Raw genomic sequence first — 26,010 nt, 5'->3', positions numbered from 1 at the left:
TGGCTAAGCAGCAGTTTGGCAAAAAAGGACCTGGGGGTTACAGTGGATGAGAAGCTGGATAGGAGTCAACAGGGCGCCCTTGTAGCCAAGAAGGCTAATGGCATATTAGGGTGCATTAGGAGGAGCATTGCCAGCAGATCTACAGAAGTGATTATTCCCCTTTATTCGGTATTCATGAGGCCACGTCGGAAATATTGTGTCCAATTCTGGGACCCCCACTACAGAAAGTATGTGGACACATTGGAGAGGGTCTGACTAAGAACGCTTAAAACGATTAGGGAGCTGGAGCACATGACTTACGAGGAGAGGCTGAGGGATTTGGGTTTGTTTAGTCTGCAGAAGAGAAGAGTGAGGGGGGATTTGAGAGCAGCCTTCAACTGCCTGAAGGGAGGTTCCAAAGACGATGGAGAGAGGCTGTTCTCAGTGGTGGCAGGTGACAGAACGAGGAGCAATGGGCTCAAGTTGCAGTGGGAGAGGCCTAGGTTGGATATTGGGAAAAACTATTTCCCTAGCAGGGTGGGAAGCACTGGGATGGGTCCCGTAGGGAGGGGGTGGAATCTCCATCCCTAGAGGTTTTTAAGTCCTAGCTTGACAAACTCCTGGCTGGGTTGATTGAGTTGGGATTGGTCCTGCTTTGGGCAGGGGGCTGGACTCGATGACTCCTGAGGTCTCTTCCAGCCCTATTATTCTATAAAAAGGAAAAACAACAACAATTAAATATGTTGGTCTAGAATGCAATAAAACATGTACAATTAAGTTGTTTTGTTAAACGGTTTAAAAACAGGCATTTTCTGGAGCTGGCAGAGATTTAGTAATGTGTTGTGTTGACCATATTTAGGAAAAAAATGGAAACTGAGTATAACAGAAGAACATCTCAAATGGAAACTCAGTTTTCTATCGACAGACAAACAATTGTGAACAAATATGAAGAAGCCTTGCAGAATCTTGAAGAACGCTACCAACAAGAGCTGCGAGAACTCGCCGAACAGTGGTACGAGGAGAAATCTCAGTGGGAATTTGAAAAGGATGAAATAATCCAGGAATGCGCTGAGGCCCAAGAGCAACTGAAGGAAACACTGGAGAGCAAAAAGGCCATTTTTTTTGCGCTAACACAGGAGAAAGAACTCCTAGAGAAGAACTTCAAGGAACACGTGAACAAGCTAACGTGTGAAAAGGAGCAGCTCCAGAAAGAGCTGCAGGACCTGAGAGATGCTGCCGAAAAACAAGAGGACGCGTTGCATAATAAGTTACGGCAGCTACAAAATGACCATGAGAGGGAGCTAAAAGACCGAGAAGAACAAATGTCAGCAATGGAGGGGAAAAGAAAACTGGTTAGCCAAAGGCTGGAAGTGCTGGCGACTGAATATGAGCAAGAGAAATTCAAGCTGAGTTCCAAACTACTTCACTGGGAGGGTTTGACCCAAGAGACTCAGGAGAGAACAGAAAGAGAGAAGGCAGAGATGAGTTTGGAAATCTTAAAGCTGCAGGAAAAAATAAAGAAATTGCAGCAGGAAAGGCTTGATTTTGCCAAGCTGCAAAATGACTACAATGCCTTGGCAAAGGATTATGCAGAAGTGAAGAGCAAGCTTTCAGCCCTGTCTGGTGTGCAACTGTTGGAAGAGGATGGAGATATTCGTCCAAGCCTACAACAGGTGCATGAGCAGGCTACGCAGGAAAATGTGAATATGGCCCCTGAGAGGGTCGGCTTCCAGCAAAGGTTACAGATGCTAAAGCCAGGGAAACTTTCTGGGGTTGACTGGTCAAATTCTGCAGTGGAAGAATCTCAGCTGCAAGACGAGATGGAGAAAATTGAGGGTAAGGTTCTCAAAAGCCTGCAAGATGGTTGTAAAGAGATGGACAAGGGAGCAGACTTGCGTGTTGTTTCATTGTTGGAGGCTAAAACGAAGGCGCTTGAAGAAATGATGGAGGCTTATTCCAGTCTAGAGAAGATGTGTGAAGACACAAAGGTGGAGAACCATGCCCTGAAAAACCAGATTGGCCAGCTTTTGGAAAGTAGACTGATAGTGGAAGCAGAATGTAACGAAGCTAGTGACAAGAATCAAGATCAGATTTCCAGAGTATCTGTGCCGGAAATGAAAGAGTCAGAGCTTGAGAAAATCTTTGAGGCGGATTCCAAATTGAAGATGCTAAATGAAGATGTTAAAGAAGAGACAGGATGTCTTCAGGAAGATAGCAAGGCGGCAAAAATAAAATCTGATCATGCTACTGACCTCAGAGGGCTTTGTTCTGACGTTTCTAGGCATCAGACTGAACTAAAGAAGCCTGAGGAAATAACTGTGGTGTCTCTCCAACTTGAAAAGGTCTGTGGTGCAACTGAAGACAATGGAGAGCTGAACAGTCTAGTCCCTCAGCTTTGGGGAAAGATTGAAGAGCTAGAAGAAGGATCAATGGCAGAATCCACCCATCTGTCGTTACAGGAAGAAATCCGGCTAGAAAACAAGGGCCTGAAATCTGAACTGATAAAGTTGCGTGAACAAAATAAAAAACTAGAAGAGGATATACCACAGCTTACAAGCCTGAAGCACAGGTTAGAAGAAAGTAATCGAGAGAGTGTGCAACTCAGGCGGGAAAAAAAACATCTCCTGGAAAAAGTTAAGGAACTGGAAAACACTCGTGACCGATATGCACAGGAAAAGATAGAGATGAGCAGTGAGAACTTAAGGCTGCAACGCAGGCTTGGAAAACTGGAAGAACATAGTTTAATATTTAAAGTCCTGCAAGACAAACATGGGCAATGTGAGACCACGATAAAAGGCATGGCAACGGAGAAAAGAGAGCTACAGGAACTGAACAGGAAGTTGAAAGAGAGAGTCACCTCTCTGGTTAAGCAAAAAGACCTGCATTCTCAAGAAGAAAAAGAGGAGTTGAATTCAATGATACATGATTTGCAAAGCACATGCAGTGAGCTGCAGCAAAAAGTTGAACTCCTGAGGTAATGTACGCTTAAAAAAAAAAAAAAAAAGGGACGTATTTGTGGTCCCTGCAAAAATCTAACTTTGCTGCTTGCTGTGCTTAGAAAACTAACCTGCTAGCATTCACTGTCTGTCATGTAACTGCTATTATCTTATGCTTTCGTCACATTAACCAGTAGATTAACCTTGATTAGAAGACAATGCCTTGGATTCTAACTACTAGCAAGCAAACTGCTGTGGATTATGAAAGTTTGTAGGTTAATTTAATCACCTGTGTAGTTATGCAAGTCAAGCGATTCTAAGGAAGGTAAAGCAAGAGCAATTTGTCAACTGTTCAGCTGTGCTTGTATGTATTTATTCTTGCAGAGTGTATTTTAGTTGATCTGTCTCAGTGAAACAAATGTTTTAAAGTGAAAGAACATTACTGTAACTTCTCTGGAGTGCTTTTAACTTCTATACTAATTATTTCTCTACTTCCCTTCCCTTAGTTCTTGGCCTCCATGAATGTAACTAAGGATGCTAACAGAGCTGCAATTTTCTAAAATGTTAAAGTTAACACTGAATAATCTTGGTATTTTTCTCAAAATAGGAGTACTTAAATCATTCAGAATCCATTAAGTATGTGATACAGTAAATACCAGCATAACTGAGAACATGTGTAGCTCATAATAAGTTCCCTGCATTTTTTGTTGAAATTTAGCAGTTAAAGAAGTAATTCTCTGGAGAGTACGCAAAGTAGTTACAAATGGCTGTGAAGAATTTAATAAAAAGTTATGGGAAGTCTGGAGTGACCCTTTCAAGGATGACATGACACGACTCTCATTTTAAAACCCCTACTCTAAAATTGCAAACAAAAGAAAAGACTAGTCTGCTACTTCTCATGCTGGTATTCTCATTGTATTAAGCTGCTGTTTCTGAAACAGAAAGTCTAATTCAGTATAATATTCAAACTGCTACAAAACCATTGTTTCCAAATTGAACAAATCATTACCTTGTAAAGTGATTTAAAGACAAAAATTCGTGCGCATTGAATTTTTTACTGGATGCCAAAGGTGTGACACATGTTTGCAATCACCTCTGAGTGTAACAGATTTACAGTAAAACTCCAATTGTCCAGCATCGAGTGGTCCGGCACTCCTGATAGTCCACCAACTGGAACCCGAAAGTGCTCTAGCCAGCCGGACAGTTGGAGCTCCTGTGAGCCCCATGCATGCTCACGAGCTGGGAAAGGGAAGGGAAGGAGAGGGGACGGGGATTATACCCCATGACGGGTCTGCCAGGACCCGCACTGCGGCCAGCCGGGGGGCGGGGGCGGCGGGGAACAGCATGGCGAGGGACAGTTCCGCACAGCTGCCTGCTACAGGCCAGCTGGGGCTGTAAGCAGTGGAGGAGAGGGGGAGAGGCGAGGGGTGGCGCTGCGGGACCAACCTGGCAGCTGCTCTGCCCCGCCGCTTCCCCAAGTCTGCCGCTGCAGCTGGCCTGTCGCCAGTGGCTGCGCAGGGCTTCCCCCGCCCCCCTGCAAAACGACGGAGGGTTCACTCCTCGCTGCGCTGTTCCCCACTGACCCCCCCCCCGACCCATCACAGCCCCCCCGCTAGAGTACCTCCTGATACTCTGGCATATCCGATAATCCAGCACCCCCGGGTCCCAAAGGTGCCTGATTATTGGAAGTCTACTTTATATTTTTTATTAATTTGTATGTGAAACAAAGCCAGCTATTGGGCAGCAATATACATTACATAAAAGCCATGTAAATTCATCCATCTGATATGTATTAATTGGGAGTTCTGCTATTTCAGCAGTCAAAAGGTAAATTACTTCTGTAATGAGAATGTTTTTACCCGTGGAGCTGGTAGGAGGGACAAGACCATCGGTGTGTTTCAGCTGTCTTTTGTCTCTACCGCAGATGCGAGGCGGAGAGGCTCCGAGAAGAAAATGCTATCCTGAAGAATGAAATAAGCCTGTTAAATGAGGAAGGTAGTGTTTCTAACCTGAAATTAAGGGAGCTAAATGGATCTCGAGAAGAAATGTGGTAAGAACACAAAGTGGCATATGATGCACTTGCTTCCTGGTTTTAATTGCGAGCGGCAATGCAGACAGGAAAACGGCACCTTATTGTTGCTATGGGATGTGCCAAGTTAGCCTCACCGTTCCCGAGCTTATTAGAATTGCCGTATGCCTTTATAATGGCCGTGATTCTCTCCAGCGAGAGCCTGTCGTCACGGCAGAGTTTTGGCAGTGTGTGAGCTCCTACCAGCCTCTGCTTGCGGTCAGCTAGGGAGCGGGTACTTCTCTCACCAGAGAAGCACATCACCTGCTAACTGATCGACCGGGCGCATGCACTCAGGCTCCTCGCTTAGCCGCAGGCCCAGCCAGTGACCACCGCCCCTGTGTGCATGTGGGAAGGCAGGCGGAGCAGCCGTCTGCTGACGTGGTCGCAGTGCAGCGGCTCCCGTCGCCTAGCAACCACGTCTACCTGCTCTACCGTGGCCTCGTGGCTTCTGATGAGCAACAATGGATGCGTTCCAAGACATTTCGCAGGAAAGCTGGGGAGGGCCTTGGCTTCCATCTCTCTCCGGAAGGACTGTCCGACGTGTGGCCCTTGCATTGCCAGAGCCGTCGTGGAAAGAAGGGGAAATCTTTCCTTGACCTCGTGCATCAATCTCTTGGCTGGGGAGGGGAGGGGAGGCGAGCAGAGCACTGTCCATGCGTATGTGGAAAAAGGAATTCCCTGCTTTGAGAACATAAGAACGCCCATACTGGGTTAGACAAGTGTCCTGTCAGCTGACAGTGGCCAAGGCCAGGTGCCCTAGAGCAGGGGTCTCCAACCTTTTTAAGCAGGAGATCACTTTGAATTTAAGTGCAATCCAGGATCTACCTCAAATATAAATACCCTTGCCCCGCCTCCTCCCCCACCCCTTGATAGCTCACTCCATCCTCCCTCTCTTGCCCATCCTCCCTCACTTTCATCAGGCTGGGGCAAGGGTTGGGGTGCAGGCTCTGGTCTTGGATGAAGGGATCTGGAGTGCGAGAGGGGCTCTGAGCTGCTCTGGGGGCAGGCCGGTAGGATGTAGGAGGGGTTCTAGGTGCAGGCTCTAGTCTTGGATGAAGGGATCTGGAGTGCGAGAGGGGCTCTGAGCTGCTCTGGGGGCAGGCCAGTAGGATGTAGGAGGGGTTCTAGGTGCAGGCTCTAGTCTTGGATGAAGGGATCTGGAGTGCGAGAGGGGCTCTGAGCTGCTCTGGGGGCAGGCCGGTAGGATGTAGGAGGGGTTCTAGGTGCAGGCTCTAGTCTTGGATGAAGGGATCTGGAGTGCGAGAGGGGCTCTGAGCTGCTCTGGGGGCAGGCCGGTAGGATGTAGGAGGGGTTCTAGGTGCAGGCTCTGGGAGGGTGTTTGGATGCAGGGGTGGAGGGGGGGGTTCATGACTGGGGTAGGAGTACGGGATGTGGGCTCCAGCTGGGCCCTGCATACCTCTGGTAGCTCCTGATTGGTGATGCAGTGGGGCTAAGGCAGGCTCACCCCTGCACTGGCCATGGCCCACTCCCTAACGCAGCCAGCAAACTCCCTCCCAAGCCCTGCTGTCCCCCCTCTCTGCTCTGTGGAGAAAGGATACAGGGTGGGAGGGGGCGCCGTGACATCAGCGCCCTCCTCTCCCTCCCCTGCCCTGCACAGAAAGCAGGAGGCTCCCCAGGGGAATGGCAGCTCCAAGGCAGAGGGCCGGAGATGCACAGCAGGGGGTGGAGGGGCAGCTGAAGTGCTGGCACTTGATAGCCTCTTGGCCAAACCTGTCAGGGGCTTCAAGATCCACCAGTACATCCCGATCAACCGGTTGGGGACCACTGCCCTAGAGGGAATGAACAGAACAGGGACTCATCAAGTGCTCCCTCCCCTGCCTTTCTACCACTAAGCAGGAATTTTTCAGCCATGACTAGGGCCCTACCAAATTCACAGGCCATTTGGGTGAATTTCATGGTCGTGGGATTTTTTTAAATCATCCGTGTCATGATTTTGGCTATTTAAATTGTCATGGTGTTGTAATTGCAGGGGTCCTGACCCCAAAAGGAGGAGGCTTTTTGGGGGAGAGGGAGGATTGCAAGGTTATTGTGAGGGCAGGGTGGTACTGCTACTCTTCTTCTTGTGCTTAGAAGTTGCTGCCACTCTCCACCCACCCGGCTCTCAAGGCAGCAGCACAGAAATAACATTTCTGTGCTGCTGCTGGAGAGGTGCTGCTTTCAGAGCTGGGCGCCCGGACAACAGCTGCTGCTCGCCGGCTGCCCAGTTCTGAAGTCAGTGCAAAAGTGAGGGTGGTTCCTTCCCCCAAAGGAAGCATGTGAACCCCTGCAACTCCCTGATTTGAGCAAGTCCCCAATTTGAGAAACACTGGTCTCCCCCATGAAATCTGCATAGACAGGGTAAAAGTCCGCAAAAGACCAGACTTCATGGTCTGTGACACGTTTTTCAAGGCTGTGAATTTGGTGGGGCCTACCCATGACTATTTGTGATGGAAAGATGCTGCCGTTTGAAACAGTTCTACAATAGCACAATGTAAAAACCCCGCTGCTAACCCTACTTTTATTCATCGCCAATGATTTAGGCAAAAAATCGAGTCTCTAAGAAAGGAGAAGGTGGCTGTGCAGAAGATGGCTGACAACTTGAGAAAACAGGTATGAAGACTGAGGCTTCCTCCTGCATCTCTTCTGTAAAGAGACAGGGGTTGCATAAGGCAATTTCTTCCCAGAGATGAAATGTCATGAAGGCAAGCGGAGATGCACTTGACATGTAGTGAAAAAAGATCCTGGCTCTAGGTTCTCCTTTATCGTTCCATGTTAGCAAGAGGTCTCTTGGACATTTTGTGTTCAGGGAAATTGCATTCTTTCATTCTGTAGGCACTTAATAAAAGTAACTCTGTAAAAGTTGTCAGACGTTTGAAGGTGTGTTCAGTATGATGAAAGACTTCCGAAGAAAACGACAGGCCTATCTCAGTGCAACACCTTCACTCAGGGGTATCCTTGAGTGACAGTTACCCACCTACCTTTCCATGTGGCCGGCACTCTGCTGACGTGGGGGGTGGCGGGTATCTCCCGTCAACCCAACTACTGCCTGTCAGGGAGATGGAGAAGCTCTCCGATTGGCGGCTTCACTGAGCGCTAGTGTAATGCAGGAAGTCCTTCATTTTTGCAAATACAGGCAGTCCCCGGGTTACGTACAAGATAGGGACTGTAGGTTTGTTCTTAAGTTGAATCTGTATGTAAGTCGGAACTGGCGTCCAGATTCAGACACTGCTGAAACTGACCGCCAGTTCTGACTTACATACAGAATCAACTTAAGAACCCCAGGCGTCCCCAAGTCAGCTGCTCCTGAAACTGATCAGCAGCTGATTCCAGGAAGCCCGGGGCAGAGCAACTCTGCCTGGGGCTTCCTGTAGTCAGCGCTGGTCAGTTTCAGCAGAAGCTGACTTGGGGACGCCTGGGGCAGAGCAGCTGGGGTGCTGCTGGGTTGCTCCAGTAGCGCCGCTCCTGGGTGCTACTGGACCAACCTAGCAGCACCCCATCTGCTCTGCCCCAGGGTCCTGATTCAGCCGCTGCTGAAACTGACCAGCAGCGGCTGAATCAGGACCTGGGGCAGAGCAGCTGGGGTGCTGCCGGGTTGGTCCAGTAGTGCCCAGAGCGGGCGCTGCAGGACCAATCGGCAGTGCCCCAGCTGCTCTGCCCCAGAGTCCAAAAGAAAAGCCTGGTCTGCTGGGGGGGGGGGGAGCACACTAGCTGCGCCCCCCCCCTCCCCAGCAGACCAGGGACACGGGGAGCAGAGCCTCTGAGGCTTTGCTCTGGCAAAGCCTCAGAGGGAGGGACCCCGCCGCGGCTGCGGCTTCAATCTGGGTGCCTGTGGTCTGCTGGAGATCGTCCCCAGCAGACCACAGGCTCCCGGACTGAAGCCGCAGCCGCAGGGGGGTCCCGCGCCTCTGAGGCTTTGCCAGAGCAAAGCCTCAGAGGCGCGGGACCCCCCCGCGGCTGCGGCTTCAGTCCGGGAGCCTGTGGTCTGCTGGGGACGGTCCCCAGCAGACCACAGGCACCCGGATTGAAGCGGCAGCAGCGGCGGTTCCCCGCGCCTCTGAGGCTTTGCTCTGGCAAAGCCTCAGAAGCGCGGGAACCCGCCCGGTGCTCCTGGTCTGCTGGAGACGGTCTCCAGCAGACCAGGGGCACCGGAGCAGCTTACGAACGGGGCTTTCTCGCCCCGACTTCCGGGGCGAGAAAGCCCCGTTCGTAAGTGCGGATCCGACATAAGTCGGATCCGCGTAAGTCGGGGACTGCCTGTATCTATTTTGTCTCCCTGGCGGGTACACCTCTGCAGCACCCAACGGAAGATCTTAGTTGTTTTTTCAGGCTGGTCTCTCTTCCCACACAAGTTGGGCACAGGAATGATGCCAGTCCTGCATGTATCTCTCTCCTCCCCCTCCCCCCCCAAGACATATTCATTTTACTTGCATCAATCACAGGCTCTGAAATTTCCAAGAGGAGTTCTGTACAGTCAGGAGAAGAGTAGGTTTAAAAAAAAATGTTTTAAGTTGGTTTCCCTTTTTTAATATTGCCTAGCAAAAATCTACTTGCATGGAGAAATGTTCTTCCTTATGGCCGAGTCTCCTATACCCCCAAAACACGTCCTGGCAAAAGGGGGCTTGCTGGGAAGGGATTTGTCAGTCATGGCAAACTATCCTGAAAGCGAGCTGTATTTAACTACAGATGTTAAGTATTGTGTAATTCACTTATTGAATAGTCGATGCATTTTTGCATCAACTGTTCGATCAGTCAATACGGCAGCACTGCCCCTTTGAAATGCCGCCATGGTGTTACAAAGGGGCAGTGCTGCATGGAGCCAGAGGTCAGCTGAGGATACACAGCTGATTCTGGGCTCTGTGCAGCGCTGCCCCCTTTGAAATGCTGGTTTTCAGAGCTTTCTGATTGGCGACATGCTGGAGAAAACAGCTTTTACTGTAGTCCATGCAGGAGAGAGAGATTGATTTGTTTCTGATGTTCCTGTGTTCGTCAGGTGTCAGATTTGAAAACCAGGAACCAGCAGCTGGAGTTTGAAAATGCAGAACTTAGCCAAAAGAATTCGAAAAACCAAGCAGACGTGCAGGATCTGAACCAACGGCTGGCAAGATTGCTCAGGCAAAAGGAAAAGGACGTGGGGACGTGTACAGAGGAAGAATGGGAAGGGGAGAGATCGAAGCTGAAAGAGGAACAGGAGAACAGTCAAGTGAAGGTACAGCACACCACCGTTTCATGGCGAAGGGTGTGGCTGTTGGATTTCATAAACGAACGCTATTGCATAAGCACCCCTTGAAACTAGCAGCTTCTCTCCCCATCTCTTAACAGTGTTATGGCATTTAAATATTGCTCTTTCAGTCCCATCTGCAAAGATGGGTGCTCGCAGAAGTGGGGGCAAGGGGCCAGAGGGCCTGCTCTTCGGCAGCGTTTAAAAGGGGCTCCGGAAGCAGATAGAAGAGTTACGGTTCCATTTCAAAAACTAATTGCATGAAACGCAAAGGGGCTGGGGTGCTGGTTTTCACAAAGGCCTCATAGGTATTTTGCTAGAGCCAGTTTGGCCTAGAGCAGCAGTGCTCAATTAGGGCGCGTCCACACAGCAGGGCCAAAGCCGAAATAAGCTCCACCGCTTCAGCTGCGTCGATTGCGTCGCTTGAGTCAAAATAGCTCATTTCAGCTTTTGGCGCAGGACGTCCGAGTGAGAGCGCCCTGCCCCCGACTGCCCTTACTCCTCGTGAAATGAGGGTTCCGAGAGTCGGAGGAAGAAGTCCTCCCGCTCGATAGTATTTCGACATTGTCGAAATAACAACCTGTAGTGTAGATAGACACGGATGGTGGTATTTCGGAATAACACTTCTGTGTAGACGTACCCTTAGGGGCCCGCGAGCAGGTTCAGCGGGTCTGCCAAGCAGGGCCAGCATTTGACTCGGTAGGGCCCCAGGCAGAAAGACGAGGCGCCATCGTCCAGGGCAGAAGCCTGGGACCCTGAGCTGAGTCACCTGGGGCTGAAGCCTGAGCAATGTAGTTTTGTGGGGGCCCCCTATGGCCTGGGGCTCAGGCGATGGCCCTAACATGGCCCTGGCTTTTGTATGCTGGACAACAGTTCTGTCACTTGTGGCTGTGGAGTTTTTACAGCGTGTGACGGGGTCACTGAAAGAAAAAGATTGAGAACCCGTCGCCTCACATTCCCCCTGGACCAGTGGGCAGTCTGTCTCCTGGATTGGTCGTTTGGGCGAGCCTGAGTTTTCAAAGGCCCAGTTCAGTTAGCATTGTGTGCTTTTCCTTTCCCCAGTCATCAACTCTGGTGTCTTCCTTGGAGGCTGAGCTGGCGACCGTCAAGGTTCAAACTCGCTTACTGGAGCAGGAAAACCATCTCCTCAGACAAGAGCTGGAGAAGACCAAACAGGCAAGACCACCCCCATTCCCGTCCAGATTGTGCCGATGGTGAATGTAAGCCGCTGGCAGGGTAGTTGCTTTTCGCATTTATATTCTGCTCTCCCAGCGGAGGCGGAAAGAATTAGCTTGTTTGTACAGGAAGGCAGCGACAAAAGAGGAATGCAAATACCCTGGCGGCAAAGTCCCTGGCCGCACAGCAAAAGTATGAAGACTGTTGCTCCCCTCCATCTTCCACCAACAGATGTTCCAAAGCAATGGGCGTTGGGGGCTGGTCTCGACAGTCAAGGGCTGGAAAGGAATATTACAAACTATGGCATATTACCCAGCTGTGATTCCCGATTCTCTGTAGCAGCTGGTCATAGCCACGTGGTTTCCCGTATCAGGATTAGTCCGTTCCAGGATTGCTGTACCAATTGATGCCTTACCCCTAAAAGGTTTCATTAGATAAAAGCTTTACTACCGGAAGCGTTGGTATCATGGTTTCATTTACATGAACAGAGTAGCGCCAGTGAAGTCTTGCTTGCCATGCTGTGATCTCAAATCACTGGAACTGAAGTTACCGTCAGGGTTGGATTGTTAGCCCCTTTGATCTGGGCTCCATGGACTCAAGTTGTGTGACTGCAAAATGCATCCTCTTTAAGACGGCTCTCTACACACCTGGGCCATGCCTCCGCTGTCTCCACAGCTGTTCATAGTGATGTCATGTCCTGCTCCGGGGGTCCTAGGCTGCTGCGGGGAACATTTTTAGCTTGTGTTTGTGGCTTTTCAAAGGCCGTTGTGCTTCGGTTTTTTACTTCTTAGAAATAGCAGGAGTGTAAGCCCCTGCCCTACCATCGTTTTGCTGGAGAACCTCTGAGACGTCTCAAAGGTGTTTTGGCTCCAACTCATTAGCTGAAGATGAGAGGGCATTGAATCTCTATCTAGGCTCCCTGTTAGCTTAAGCATTAGTCGTAGTTACATGAGCATTAATAAAAGCAAAACCGAGTGTAAAGCAACCTCACTAAAAATCCTGTCCCCTCTAAATTGCTATTTTTTCACTCTATGGGCTGTTGTGATGGTTTGCTCAGGGGGTCTGAAGAGTAGTTTTTAGAAAGGAATGGAGAAACAATTTGTTGAAATTAACTGTAGCTTTCACTTAAACTGAGGCAGGGACTAAATTTTTAAAGATGCTTGCTCGGTGCCTAGCATGATCCCCATAGAAAGAGCTGTCTAAAATGTTTGTGAATGATGTCATAGACCACAGCAGAAATGCTGCTTGGTAAGCGAACAAGATCTGAGGGATTTCTGTCTCCCACAGCTGCCCAGATGTCCTGATCTCTCTGACTTCCAGAATGAAATTTCTAGTGTAATAATGAAAAATGAAAAGCTGCTGAAAGAAAAAGAAGCCCTCCGTGAGGAGCTAAACAGATGTGTTGATAAGGTAATAAAAATGGCAAACCATATTTCAGACCCCTTGCCGTATCCAACCCTAATTCCTATATAGTCCCTTAGGGTATGTCTAGACTGCATCCCTCTGTCGTCAGAGGGATGTAAATTAGACATATCGAAATTACTAATGAAGCAGGGATTTAAATATCCCGTGCTTCATTAGAATAAAAATAGCTGCCGCTTTTTGTCGCGGCGGCAATTTGCTGGCAAAAAAGTGGCGGTCTGGACAGGGATCAGTCAACAGGGAAAGCCTTTTCCGACCGATCCCTTATGCCTTGTGCAACGAGGTTTACCGGATCAGTCGGAAAAGGCTTTCCTTGTCGACCGATCCCCGTCCAGACTGCCGCTTTTTGCCAGCAAATTGCCACGTTGGCAAAAAGTGGCGGCCATTTTTATTCTAATGAAGCGTGGGATATTTAAATCCCCATTTCATTAGCAATTTCTGTATGTCTAATTTACATCCCTCTGGCGACAGAGGGATGTAGTCTAGACATACCCTTACTCTGTGAAATAACTTTGCTGTCTTTTCCTCTTACAGTTATGCCACATAAATGTGTCTTATTTCAGTATGTCTGTCCAGGTCTCCATGTACTCTGCAGTGTTTGGAATTTGCTGTAAAATCAAATTGTAGCAAATCTGCACTCCAGAATCAAAGCTTTCATTTTAAAAATATCAGTGTTTCTAGACCTTAGGGTTTGTCTAAGTGCAAATTTTGCACTGACTTAAAGTTTGATTTCATATTGTTTTAGTTAACAGTGCTCAAGACTTTGATTGCTTTTATTTTTTTGGTTAAACTGAGCGTCATAAACTAGAATGGAAATAATGAATTCCGTTCTAATTCACACTTGAGTGTTTTGGTGTAAGTGAACCCTCACAATTGGGATTGAGTGTCCGATTTCAGTTTAATTTAAACATTTTTTCCCATGCCAAGAGCCATGGGACCTTGGTGCAGAACTTAAGCCCAGTTCATCCAGGAGTGTACACACCCTTGAGTGTACCATGCACTTCAGAAGATGTAGTGAAACAACCAGTCAAAAGGACAGCCGGCAGTGAGATGGTATTTTCACTGTAGCCTGTACCTTTCGTTTCTAAACTGGTGGCTTTGAACTCAAGCAGTGGAACTGGCATGCAAATTGTATACGGCTCTGTTAGCTCCTTGCTGTACTGCACTTTATCTGAAACCTCATGTAGCTTGAAGCGGTGAGGAGTCCTGTGGCACCTTATAGACTAACCGAAGTGTTGGAGCATAAGCTTTCGTGGGCAAAGACCCATTTGGTCAGATTCAGACTAACATGGCTACCCTTCTGACACTTGACTCATGTAGCTTGACTCTCATCAAAGTCAAGAGCTGGGGAGAGAAATCCCAGCGATATTTTGCATACAGACGAGTGGTGCACTGTTCCCTGTAGTCTTCCTTGCTCTCATTTCAGGTAGCTAAAGTGAACGTCTTAGAGAATGTTATTGCCAGTTTGAAGCAGGAGCAAAAGTCCTGGGATCAACAAAGTCAGGCACTGAAAACGCAGCTCACAGCCTCCCAAGAGAAGGTACGGCCATATGGTGTGTTTTGAAACGGAGATGTTTTTGTTAATTCCTGGGAGAAGGCAGGCGTTTGCACAAAATAACCCTCTTATCCTGTGCAATTAATACCTGGGACATGTCTTCTTTATCACATGAGTGAGTGAAAATTTACTCATCGCACGCTACATCTGTCTCTGGAGAGATAGCTGTGGTTTTATTTCTACTGTTAGGCCTTGTCTACACTTAGCAGGAGATCGGCACCGTGGGGATCCATCTCCCAGGGATCGTTTTCAGTGGGACACGCTAAATCGATGGCTGGTCATGCTCCCATCAACTCTGATACTCCAATGGATGGAGTCGAGTCAGGGGAGTTGACGGGAGAATTTCTCATGTCGACCCCCCGCAGTGGGGATGCTGCAGTAACTTGATCTAAGGTACGTTGACTCGAGCTATGCTATTCGCATAGCTGGAGTTACGCACCTTAGTTCGACATTGTCCCCTAGTGTAGACCTGGCCTTGGATTCCTCTTTGCTTTCACCTGCTTCCCAGTTTCCTGGTATTACCTGGGAAGAGAGATTCTGCACCAGCTAGTACTAATCCCCTTTCCTGCTGCTGCCTCTCTTCTCCCAGCTGGCCTGCCTGGGGAGGAAAGGAGAAAAGGGGCTGGCTTGGCTGACAGCCGTTGTGATTGGATGGCCAGAAGTAACCTCAACAGAAACCCTTCACATTTTCCTCCCTTGGCAGGAAGTTATGATGTGGCTGGCAGGAGACACGTGAGTGTTGCATTCAGCGTGTTAGGTCGTTGCTATTTTGGAATGGCTGCTCAGGTCATCTGGCACCTTTCTGGAACAGCTGACAGTGCTGTGCTTTCTCTTCACCTCTTTCTTGTGTCAGGCAGAAAGCCTTTTCATCGTCCCTGTTTGTTTAGGAGCCAAGACTCCTCAAGGAGCCTCACTGTACTCCTCTCATAGCCACTGATAAATCACTCTTGTACCAAATTCATAGACTGGTTATAAATCCCTTGTAGTTGAACTGTTTGCTTTGTTTTGCTTTGCCCATCAGGCAGTCACTAAGAATTTCTGTTTCTTCATTGTGGCCAGTTTAAAGTTTCCCTTTCTCGTACATTTCAGGTCCAGAGTCTAGATGAAGCTCTACAAAATACCAACCTCCAAACGTCCTGGCTAAAATCCGACCTATGGGTATCCCAGGAGGAGAAGGAGACTCTTAAACAGGAAGTGATGTCACTGCACAAGCAACTTCAAAATGCCAGTGACAAGGTAATTCTTGACTAACTACCTTGACCAATACTACAGGTTGAACCTCTCTAGTCCGGCAACGTCCGTGGTCTGGCAAGATTTGAGTTAGCTGGATGTCGCTTAACACGGGTATGGCCGAGTTTCCTGCAGTCCCATTAAGTTTACAGCCACCAAGCCTGGCTTGGTGTTCTGTGCTGTTTAGCTCTAATTTAGCCCTAACTGTCTTCTAAGAGCCCCATGAGTGTGGAAGTCTTGGTAATGCTGCTAAACGCTATTGACCTTCTGTAGATCGGCAAATTCTCTGGTTCAGCACCGGTCAGGTCTTGAGGGCGCCAGACTAGTGAGGTTCAACCGGTAGCATAGTCTCAAAATACCCCAGCTTATTATTACCCGATAGTTTCAATTAAAAGAATCACAATTGCTACTTTCTTTTGAAGCCTATCGTCGTACCCTGCATAGCCTATTCTAATAATGCGCGTATTTTGTTGGCTAAGAACAAATAGCAGCAGAATCTTGCAGATGCAGCAATTACATATTTAACTGTAGACCTCTTGGGAATAATGACATTCTAGCTCCTGTCCCTACCACAGCACTCCTTAAATTGCAGCTGCAGCCTGCGTGGCAGGCTCTCTGCCCAGGGTAGGTGCAGCATGTGCTGGGCAGCACTGCAGCTGCTGGGGGAAAGTTAGTCCCGCCCCTTCTGCCCAAGGTCCCGCCCCTTCTGGGTGCAAGGAGCCAGCCTCCCCCTCATTGCCCAGGTACCCAGCGAGTCTGTCGGCCTCCCTCACCCCACACTTATTTCTGTGGTAATTTGCACTTAAAATAGACTTAAAAGCTAATTATAATGAGTGTCGGGACAGGGTGAAGCTCAATCAGAACCCCCTGTTGAAATGAACTTGCGCCTTAAGAGGGATATTTTTACATCACCTCAGGATAAACTTTCAGTAAAAACAATCTGCATGGTCATTGGCCCCATTTCCTAGGTATAACCACAGTCCTGTGCTAGAGCGGGGCTTCAGAGACTTTGCAGACTGCAGTTGTCCTCACAAGGGACCTTCGTGCTTGGGGAATAGACCCAATGTTCAGTTGCGTGTTGTGGTTTCAAAAGAAGCGTTCATTAAAACAGCCTTTTGCTGTGCTTTGTTTATCGATAAGGAACACGAATACTTGGGGAGGGGGCGTAAGGAGTAATCACTGTTGCAATTTACTTGCATAGTTTATCATTGTGACATACTGTCGTCGTTCCCCCCCCCCCGGGAAAAGAGCCACACAAGTTTTATAACCAGGACCAAATCCTAGTTCTAAACCCACCATGCTATTTCTTGCCTGGTGAAGCTTGGAAGTGGGGCCGCTTTCTCCATTTGTATATTTGGGCTTGGTTCACAGGGGTGTACTTTTCTGGCAGGCCGCTGGCCATTGTCGCCTGCAGTCCCAGTGAAGAGGAGACCCTTGGGAGGTTTTTTGCCCTGTGCTCAGTACATTGGGTCATTTGGAAAAAGTGGGATGTGTGGAAGCAGGGAAACAGCGATTCCTTTGTTAATAGCGGGGTTTACGGGGCCCTGGGCAATGTAAAAATCCTTCTGAAGACAGACGATGTCTGCTGCTTGGTGTGAGATCTCACCCTGCCTTTCGGTCTGGCTCCAGAACCGGGCTCTGGAACTGGCTGTGCATTCCTCCGGGCTGCCCGCCCAGCAGAAGCAGCTGGGCTGGGAGGAACTGGAACAGCTGATCCGACAGGAGCAGCAGCTGCTGAGGGAAGAGAACGAGAGGCTCCAGAGAGAAGTCCAGAACACTAAAACGGATCTAACACATTCCCGGGAGAAGGTAACGTGTGAGCGCTAACCGATTGGACTGCATCGGGGGAAAGCGGGGGCAAGAGGCGGCCAGCGGGCTGCATCCGGCCCGCCATGCCGCTGGATCTAGCCCGGGGCCGCCTCGCCAGCACCCTTACTGCAAAGCAGCTGCTGCTGCTTTAAACAGCAGGCAGCTAATTACTCTGCAAGTTGGGCAGGGAGGAGAGAGCTTCTGGTGCTGTGCCTGCCTCCTAGTAAAATTCCTAAGCTCCCATTGGCCAGTTTCTGGCCAATAGGAGCTGAGAAATTTTGCTGAAGGCAGGGGAAGTGAATGACTCCTCCCTCCCTGTGCTGGAGCAGCGCCCCCTACACACACACAGGCAGGGAGCCTGTCTCAGGTTCATGCAGAGCTGCTGGCTGGGAGCTGCCTAGGTGAGTACCTCCCAGCCAGAGCCTGCCTCTGGCTCCTCAACTCCTCTATCTGCCCCAAGCCACCCCCAAACCCTCTGTATCCCCTCTCCCCACCTCCTCCAGGTCACAACTCCCTCCCAGACCCTGCATCCCCCGCCCACGCCAGAATCCTCTCCTGCATGCATACTGCTCCTGGACCCTGCACCCCAAGCCCTCCCCCAGATTATAACCCCCTCCTTCACCCAAAGTCCCTCTCAGACCCCACACTCCCTCCTGCACCCCAGTCCTCTATCCCAAGCTCCCTTCTATACCCCACCCGCTGTCCCAGACCCCGTACCCGCTCCAGAGAAATGCGGCTCTTGACCACTTACCAGAATCTTGGAGTGGCCCCCCCCATTAACAATTATTGCCCCCCCTGGACTGGATAGCAACTGCATGCCATACAGAACTCAGGGAACGATGCCCATTCAGCAGCTTGTAATGCACACACGCAAATAAAGCTCACTGGTTTTTTAATAGAAATATTGCAGTAGGGCTGCATAACGTTACCTCCCCGAATGCTCCCTCTGCCACTAGAAGCACTGTTCTGTCAGCGTAGTTGTGTCTATACTGGGGGCTTGCTGGCATAGCTGGGCCAGTAGTGATGAGTGATTTTTCACACCTCTTACCCAACATTGCTAGTCCTATATAAAGTTTTACGAGTAGACCAAAACTGCATATGGACATCTTTGTTTTAAACTGTGCTCCTGTTTTCGGGAGACTTGAGGGTTGAGAACTCATTGTGTCTAATCAAAACTTAATAGAAAACAGGGATAGGCTGGCTTGTAAACTAATTGAAAACCATTAAACTTCTCTTTTTAAAGAAGATCCTTTGCAGAAGTGGCTCTCAACCTTTCCAGACGACTGTGCCCCATTCAGGAGTCTGGTTTGTCTTGCCTCCTCCCAGCTTTCACTTGGCTTAAACTATTTTGTTACAAAATCAGATGTATACATACAGAAGTGGTACAGTACACTGGTACTGAAAAATTGCTGACTTTCTCATATTTAGCATACAATTATAAAATAAATCAATTACATTTCAGTGCAGTATAGAGAGCATGATGCTGACTTTGCTAGTGCTTTTTATGTAGCCTGTTGTAAAACAAGGCAAATATCTAGATGAGTTGATGGATCCCCTGGAAGACCACTGCATACCCCCAGGGGTGTGTGTACTCCTGGCTGATAATCACTGCTTTACTGGAATTCACAACTTTTGGCTGGCAGTAGGAGGAGGAAGGGTAGACTCCGTTCAAAGTTATTTTGCTAAATATATTTAAAAAGTGGAAAATATTGTGGTTAGGAAATGGGTTGGTAGCTTACATTTGAGTTCAGTTCACTGTCACTTTGGATATGCTGGCCAGTGGAAACTTGACTAGAAAACAGATTCTTCATGCTCTGTGTGTTCCTTGTTCAATCTGTGTGCTTGTTAGGTCCGTCAGCTGGAATCTGTAATCCTTTCCATGAAGCACCAGAAGCATCAAAGCCATGCTGGCATTGTGAAAGCCATAGAGCAAGAGAAATTAAGTCTGAAGAGAGAATGTGAACAGCTTCAGAAGGAATTGTCCTCTGCGCACAGGAAGGTGAGTTCCAGGCTTTAAAACAAATGATCATTTTTCCGGCTTGACTGGAGCACTCATATGTGCTGCAGTGGCATTTGATCAGATGAAATGCTGGAATTTTATTCAGACACACAGACATCTCAGAGAGTTGTGCCCCGCTCTTGTGCAGGCTGGACTCGGGAAGGCACTCTTGTGTTTTCAGTGTGTCACGACTAGCATAGGTGTGCACGGCTTTACATCTTGAGGGTATTTGTGTCAGGAGTGGGGTGTGGCAGCTTGTGCAGCATGATCAGGGGAGGGTCTCTCGCTAAGCCCTTGCTCATCTGCATTAATTACTGTGAGGCACCAGCCCTTACGTTTGACACTATGAATTTCACATGGAAAGCCACGTTTCTTGTTCCACTACTGAAGCTTCAGAAGGTCAGGTTGCGTTCTGGGCCTTGGGCATGGAATTCTGTGGAGGTATTTCTGCTGCATAAACTTCAGAGGAAGCCAAGGAAAAACTGCCCCTCCGAGTTCACCTGGCTGTTGCTTGCACTTGTGTTGCCTCCCCCTTGCTGGGCGACACACAAACCCTAAACAACCTGTGTCCTTTGGCCTTTTCGTGAGGAGTCCTTGTCTCCCAGCTTTTGCCCAGGATGGGATTCAGAGCCTCTGTTACTTCACGCGTTCTTCGGCCTGCAGTTGAGGGGATCTGGTTTTCTACCTCAGTCTTAGAGATGGTTTCCGTTTATGTCAAAGGGGTCCCATAGTAGGGATGTGGAAGGTTAACCAGTCGACCCAGTAACAGGGGGACCTGGAGCAGTCCTTGCCCACCTAATTAAACAGGATTATACAACCCTATTCCGTATTAATCTGATACTGAATACTTGAGAGCGCCCTGGGGCCAACCATTGACAGTGTTGAGTACTTGCTTATTTATTCTTTGTCTCCTTACTAGTTTTTTCCTGAAGTGCCAAGTTATATGGTTAGTTGTAGGGGTTTTTAAACAAAGTTGGTAGACCCATAAGCCAAACTGCATTTTTTTTTCCTGTTAGCTTTTTACTAAATTTTGTGTACGGACATAGATGCACGCGCAACAGAAACAACCGACGTAACCAACTACAGGTTGGACCTCCCTGCTCTGGCATCCTGGAGACCTGAGTAGTCCCACACAAGGGAGTTCGCCAGACCAGGGGAGGTCAGGCCTCAGACTCTCCCTGATCTCCTCTCCTGGCTGCCGTCCCCAACCAGTCCACTATCTCGGTCTGCCTGCTGGGCTCTGCTGCCCCTGGCAGGGCTCCTGCCTCCGGTCACTGGTCCCGCTCTTGTCACCAGCCAATTGGGGTTCCCCGCCCCAGGCCTCTGGCTCTGTGGGCTACCGGCTGCCAGACCGGTTCTGCTTCCAGCCTCTGGGGCTCTCTGGTCCAGCAACATCCTGTGGGGCCACAGTTGTTGCTGGACCAGACTGTCCCGGACCAGAAAGGTTCAGCCTGTGTACGTAAACTTCTCACAATGTGTTAACCATTTGCTACTTAACTGCAAGTATGTTTGAAATATTGTGTGTTATGTAATATGAAAGGTTAAAATATAAACTTGTATCTGTAGTAGATTTTACAAACAATTTTCTAAAAGTCCACTTAGTTTTAAATTTCAGTGTGCCTTATTCTTCTTTTATGTACAGAAAAACTGAGGGGGGAGCGGGAAAGAAAATCATTAGAATAAAATACACAAAACAGAAGCAAATTGGCAGAGAAAAGTGGGAGGCAGAGGACAAGCATTTAATAGGATTATTCAGATACTTCCAGGGAAGTATTTCAAAGCTCTTAAACTGCAGCAGGGGAGGTTTAGGTTGGACGTTAGGAAAAACTTCCTGTCAGGGTGGTTAAACACTGGAATAAATTGCCTAGGGAGGATGTGGAATCTCCATCTCTGGAGATATTTAAGAGCAGGTTAGACAGACATCTTATCAGGGATTGTCTAAATAGCGCTTGGTCCTGCCATGAGGGCAGGGGACTGGACTTGATGACCTCTCGAGATCCCTTCCAGTCCTAGTGTTCCATGATTCTATGATATTGTGGATATGTCTGTTGGGTATACAGGTCTTTCCAAGCAAAACAACACCCCTAACAGAAGATCTTCTCTTTATACAGATCAGTCAGATGAATTCACTTGAGCATGAATTGGGAACCATCAATTTGGAAAATGAAGGGCTAAGAAAAAAGCAAGTCAAACTGGATGAACAACTAATGGAGGTACATTTCAATAAATGTTAACGTTCCTGAATACAAAAGTATGGGACCAGTTATCTCATAGATGGTGTGTTTAAAGATATTTTTCTGGTATCAGTAGGATAGGAATATGAAACACTAATGTGCAAACTTAAAACTGGAAAAGCTGGCCAGGTAGACATCTCTTGCACATGTTCAGTCAAGTTTCATTAATCAAGGAACTATGCTGCATAGCAAATGTGTTCCTACAAAGGGGAACCTTTTGTCATAATTTGTGAGAAGAAACTATAACTACTTCAGGCTCAGGATCAAATGGAAGACCAAGGGACAGATTTTTTTGTAGGGCTGTCAATTAATTGCAGTTAACTTGCGATTAACTCAAAGATCACAATTTTTAAAAAATTGATTATAGTTTTAATCACACTGTTAAACAATAGCATGCTATTTGACACGTATTAAATGTGTAATGTTTTCTATGTTTGCAAGTCTATATTGATTTCAATTACAACGCAGGATGCAAAGTGAACACTGTTCACTTTATATTATTTATTACAAATATTTACACTTGAAAAATAATAAACAAAAAAATAGTATTTTTCAAATTACCTCATACAGCTATTGCCGGGCAGTCTTGTTGCTGTGAATGTGCAGCTTACTAAATGCAGATATTTTATTACATAACTGCACTCCAAACCAAAGCAATGCAAAACTAGAGCAGAGCTGGGGATCCTTTTTTGGGTGAAGGGCCGCTGACTCACAGAAAAGTCAGTCGGGGCAAAGCGAGAAGCCCCTGACCTGAGAAGGAGAAAGACCCTCCCCACATTCCCCTCACACACCAGTGCCTAGCGGGGCCCAGGCTAGTAGATTTTGTGTGCTCCAGCCCTGTGAGTGAGTGGCTGGAGCGCCAGCATGGGCTTCCCAATGCTGAGCCTCGAGCTGGATCCAGGCAAGCCGGGGGCTGCATCCAGGCCTGAAGTTCCCCACCCCTGCTGTAGAGCCGATAAGTTCACTCAGCACGACTTCTTGCTAAGGCAAACAAGTTTGTTTACATTCATGGAAGATGCTGCTGCCCACTTCTTATTTACGATGTGACCCGAATTGAGAACAGGCATTCATGTGGGACTTTTATCACTGGCATTGCAAGGCATTTACATGACCAGACATGCTACACATTCAAATGCCCCATCATTCTTCAGCAATTAATTTTTTCATTGTTTAACAGCCCTAATTTTTTGTATCCAAAGTTAAGAGTAAGACTTCAGTGTTTCTACCCAAACCCTATGCAGCAATAATAGCATGAAAACACAATTTTAGGGAGCTATAAATGGTCACTGTCTTGTAACCTCTTACAGCTTAATGACCGTGCATGTTAATTTTAAATAGCTTGCTTTTTAACATAACCAAATATCAGACAAATGTACTTGTCCTGCTGGACGATAGTAAGTTTCTGGGGAGTTTTACTTTGAATGCGTCCTGTTCTTTTTAAGAGCCAGTAACACAAGATGGCTCCTGTGAACACAGAAGAGGGAGAGAAAAATTGCTTGTACTCCTAACTTCTAGTCTGCCTGATTTATTTTTGTGCTTGAAACAAGTTTCTGAAAACACAATTTGAAAGATTTTTTTTCTTATTTATGATGGGAATATTTTGCAGCTGAACTTGAACTTCGAACTCATGACCCTTGGTCTGACCTGATCTCCTGAACTTGAGGGAGAGACTTGTGACGCACAATCGAGTCTTGTGCCAAAATAAGAATGAGAGTATATCCCAGAGGACGCTTGCACAGCGAGCGGCATTATAAAAGACTTTTTTAAAATGGGCTAGAGATGGGCCCCAAGTAGACTGTTAGAAAACACAGTAGTTCAGTTATGTAACTTAAAATATGACTCTACCATCTCCTTGAGAGGTAATTAGTGGCTGACAGGATGTCTGAAATGCTGGTGTTTCTATATATGCTAAAAAAAAAATTCTATTACATGTAAGAAAATTGAAATCATGGGAGCTCAGATATACTAAATGCTCTTGCTCGGGGTGGCTATAAAAGGTGAGGGAAGGGGCTGGCTTCCCAAACTACCAGTCTGGCCTAGAATGCCTTCTGAAGGCCAACTGAGGGGGAGTGTTGATGCCCCCGAACACTCACCCTCCCTGTACTCTGCGGCTGAGGAGGCTGGAGCTGCATGTTGCCCCCACCTCTCCAGGGCGCTCTGGGTGGAAAGGGGGGAGGCTTGGGTAGAAGGGGTGTGGTTGGCAGTGGGGCTGAGGGCTTGCCTTCCCCAGCCCTACCTTCACCCTCTGCCCATGCTTTCAGCTGTTTCTGTCCCCAGTAATTACCATGCGTGGCATTGTATTTCTCTTGTCAAACTTACTCTAGTAACATGCAAGATTTTTCTGTCCTCTCTCCTAAGCTTTTCCCCACAGGTGTGTATAAAACTCACTTGGCGCCTCGCGCGTCCTAACGACTCTTTCTCTCTTGTGCTTCTCCTTTTGTTTGTGGCTAACCTGTGACTAGAACTCAGTGGTTGGAAGTAGCAGAGAAGGGTGCAGTGCTCTGTCTGAGAGTGTGTGTGAAGGTAGCGCAATCATTTTCAACGTACTTCCATCGCATGGAGAAGTCTCGTTTAATTTCTTTCTTACAATGTTAATTGTAGTGGGTTTGTAACGCTCCTTATCTCTGAAGGAGTCACTCTTCATTGTAAGACAGTGAGGCGTGCCCTGAGTTCAAACGCTCTATTGCTTATAAAAAGGATGTGGATAGCTCATGAATATTCCATCCAGAAATGTGGCATATCTTTCAAAGTCTGTTCCCGAGATTATTTGCGAAGTCCTAACTGATCAGCTTTTCAGAAGACTAAAACTGGACATCACCAAAATGAAAAGTGGCTCTGAAATGTCATTGTTCTGTGTTCATTTATTAATTCCATTTACTCTTGAGAGGGTTGGTGAGCTCTCTTCATTAACATTGGCAATGTTGCATGCCTGTCATTGTAACTCTCTGGCACACTTTTAAATGTGGTCAGACTACATCTATTGCTTAATCTTTCAGGAAGGGCTGTTCCTTTCTCCTCTCTCCCCAGCAGATTAGCATGGCAAAAGATTATACTTTGTTTTTTTTCTGTCTAGGCAAACACTCTTTCATTGACTGTATTTTCCTGAGGCCCTGCTAACATCTGTGCGGTAGTCTAGAAACCTCCATTAGTGATTACTGTGTTCCATTGTCTCCTATGAACTGAAATGCTTTTTTGATAAATCCCATCAGATTCTATTCTATCAATAGAATTCTTTCTTAGCCGATATATTAGGAGAAAGGAGATTAGCTTTTGAACACTGATTCAGGAGGAAGTTCTGATACTCCTGTAGAAATCAAACACACAGTTCTATACTGAGAACATTGTGTATCTTCCTTTTATCCTGCACCAGCGCAGCCAAAGACTAAAGCTGTAGCGTAGACATGGCATGAGCATTCAAACCACTGTGGTTCCCAATAGAGACACGCCCAAGGAATAAAACCACAAACACTAGCTGACTCGTCCTTCTTAACAACACCACTTGGGAGGGAAGAAGCACAGTCATGCTCACGGAAATAAAAAGCCCACAAACAAAGTCTCTTCCTCCAGAGACTCTGGCAGGTGTTTTGAGGCGTCAGGTTAATTATGCAGCTTTTTAAGAGCTATTGTATGTCCAATAGATTGTCAGGAATAGAGCCACTTCCCGCTGTATTCAAATGCATGCTGCATGTCGGTCTTTTGTTTGCTTGTTTGTTTTCAAATATCGCAAACGATTCTGGATCTCAACTACTTTCGCCTGGAATCGTGTTTTTCAATCCAGTGGGTAATGTCTGGAAAAACGTTAACGTAAAAAAAAATCACGTGTTGAATTGTGTGGCTATTTAAACCAAAATAAATGACTTCTAATCTGTCAGACAACTCCCAGCCTGTTCTGCTGAGGCTTCCATGTTTTTAACGTGAAAATGCCAGAAATGCCAGGGCAGGCTTGCCCTCCTCTGACCCCATGTGTCCTACCACCGCTTGAAAGCAGCACTTCGGCAAATCGGTTAGAACCTGTCAGGCCAGGCATTGGCAAGGCTGTCGTATTGGTTAGGGAAGTGATTCCTGCATTTATAGGCAAAGGGCCTAGTTGAGAGACTGCTACACTGGCATAAAAGTGCTTTGGAGCTTGGGAAAGTGGTATAAATCACAACCAGAAAAGCACAGAGAGGGTTTGCTGGGATTGCTCTCCTGGCAAACCTCTTCTAGGGATGCCCCGTGTCAGAGGGAACCCCTCCAAGACTTTTTCTGTCCCCAGAAGTAGGATTGCTGTTGGGCGCACACTGCTCGTAGCTGGAGGCAACACTTGCGTGACAAGAATATAAAGGTTTCCGTTTTCCAGCACTTAGGGGTAAATATAAAGAATGAGATGGGAGATAATGAA

General features: G+C 47.6%; 1 protein-coding gene across 7 annotated transcripts in view; it reads left to right on the top strand.

The window, feature by feature from the left end:
• Positions 1-26,010, top strand: part of NIN (ninein) — a 143,321-nt gene that overhangs the window by 95,986 nt on the left and 21,325 nt on the right. For 6 of the 7 annotated variants that reach the window (XM_075926173.1, XM_075926170.1, XM_075926171.1 and 3 more), the window contains exons 18-28: positions 839-2,953; positions 4,840-4,965; positions 7,527-7,596; positions 9,977-10,192; positions 11,267-11,380; positions 12,668-12,790; positions 14,229-14,342; positions 15,447-15,593; positions 17,217-17,396; positions 19,246-19,395; positions 21,507-21,608. In XM_075926173.1, coding sequence (XP_075782288.1) covers positions 839-2,953; positions 4,840-4,965; positions 7,527-7,596; positions 9,977-10,192; positions 11,267-11,380; positions 12,668-12,790; positions 14,229-14,342; positions 15,447-15,593; positions 17,217-17,396; positions 19,246-19,395; positions 21,507-21,608 — 3,457 coding nt within the window. The remainder of the gene's footprint in view (positions 1-838; positions 2,954-4,839; positions 4,966-7,526; positions 7,597-9,976; positions 10,193-11,266; positions 11,381-12,667; positions 12,791-14,228; positions 14,343-15,446; positions 15,594-17,216; positions 17,397-19,245; positions 19,396-21,506; positions 21,609-26,010) is intronic. The other variant, XM_075926175.1, reaches the window with a different exon arrangement.

Source organism: Pelodiscus sinensis, chromosome 4 (assembly GCF_049634645.1).
Source record: "Pelodiscus sinensis isolate JC-2024 chromosome 4, ASM4963464v1, whole genome shotgun sequence".
Taxonomy (NCBI): Eukaryota; Metazoa; Chordata; order Testudines; family Trionychidae; genus Pelodiscus; species Pelodiscus sinensis.
This window is presented reverse-complemented; position numbering and strand designations above follow the sequence as displayed.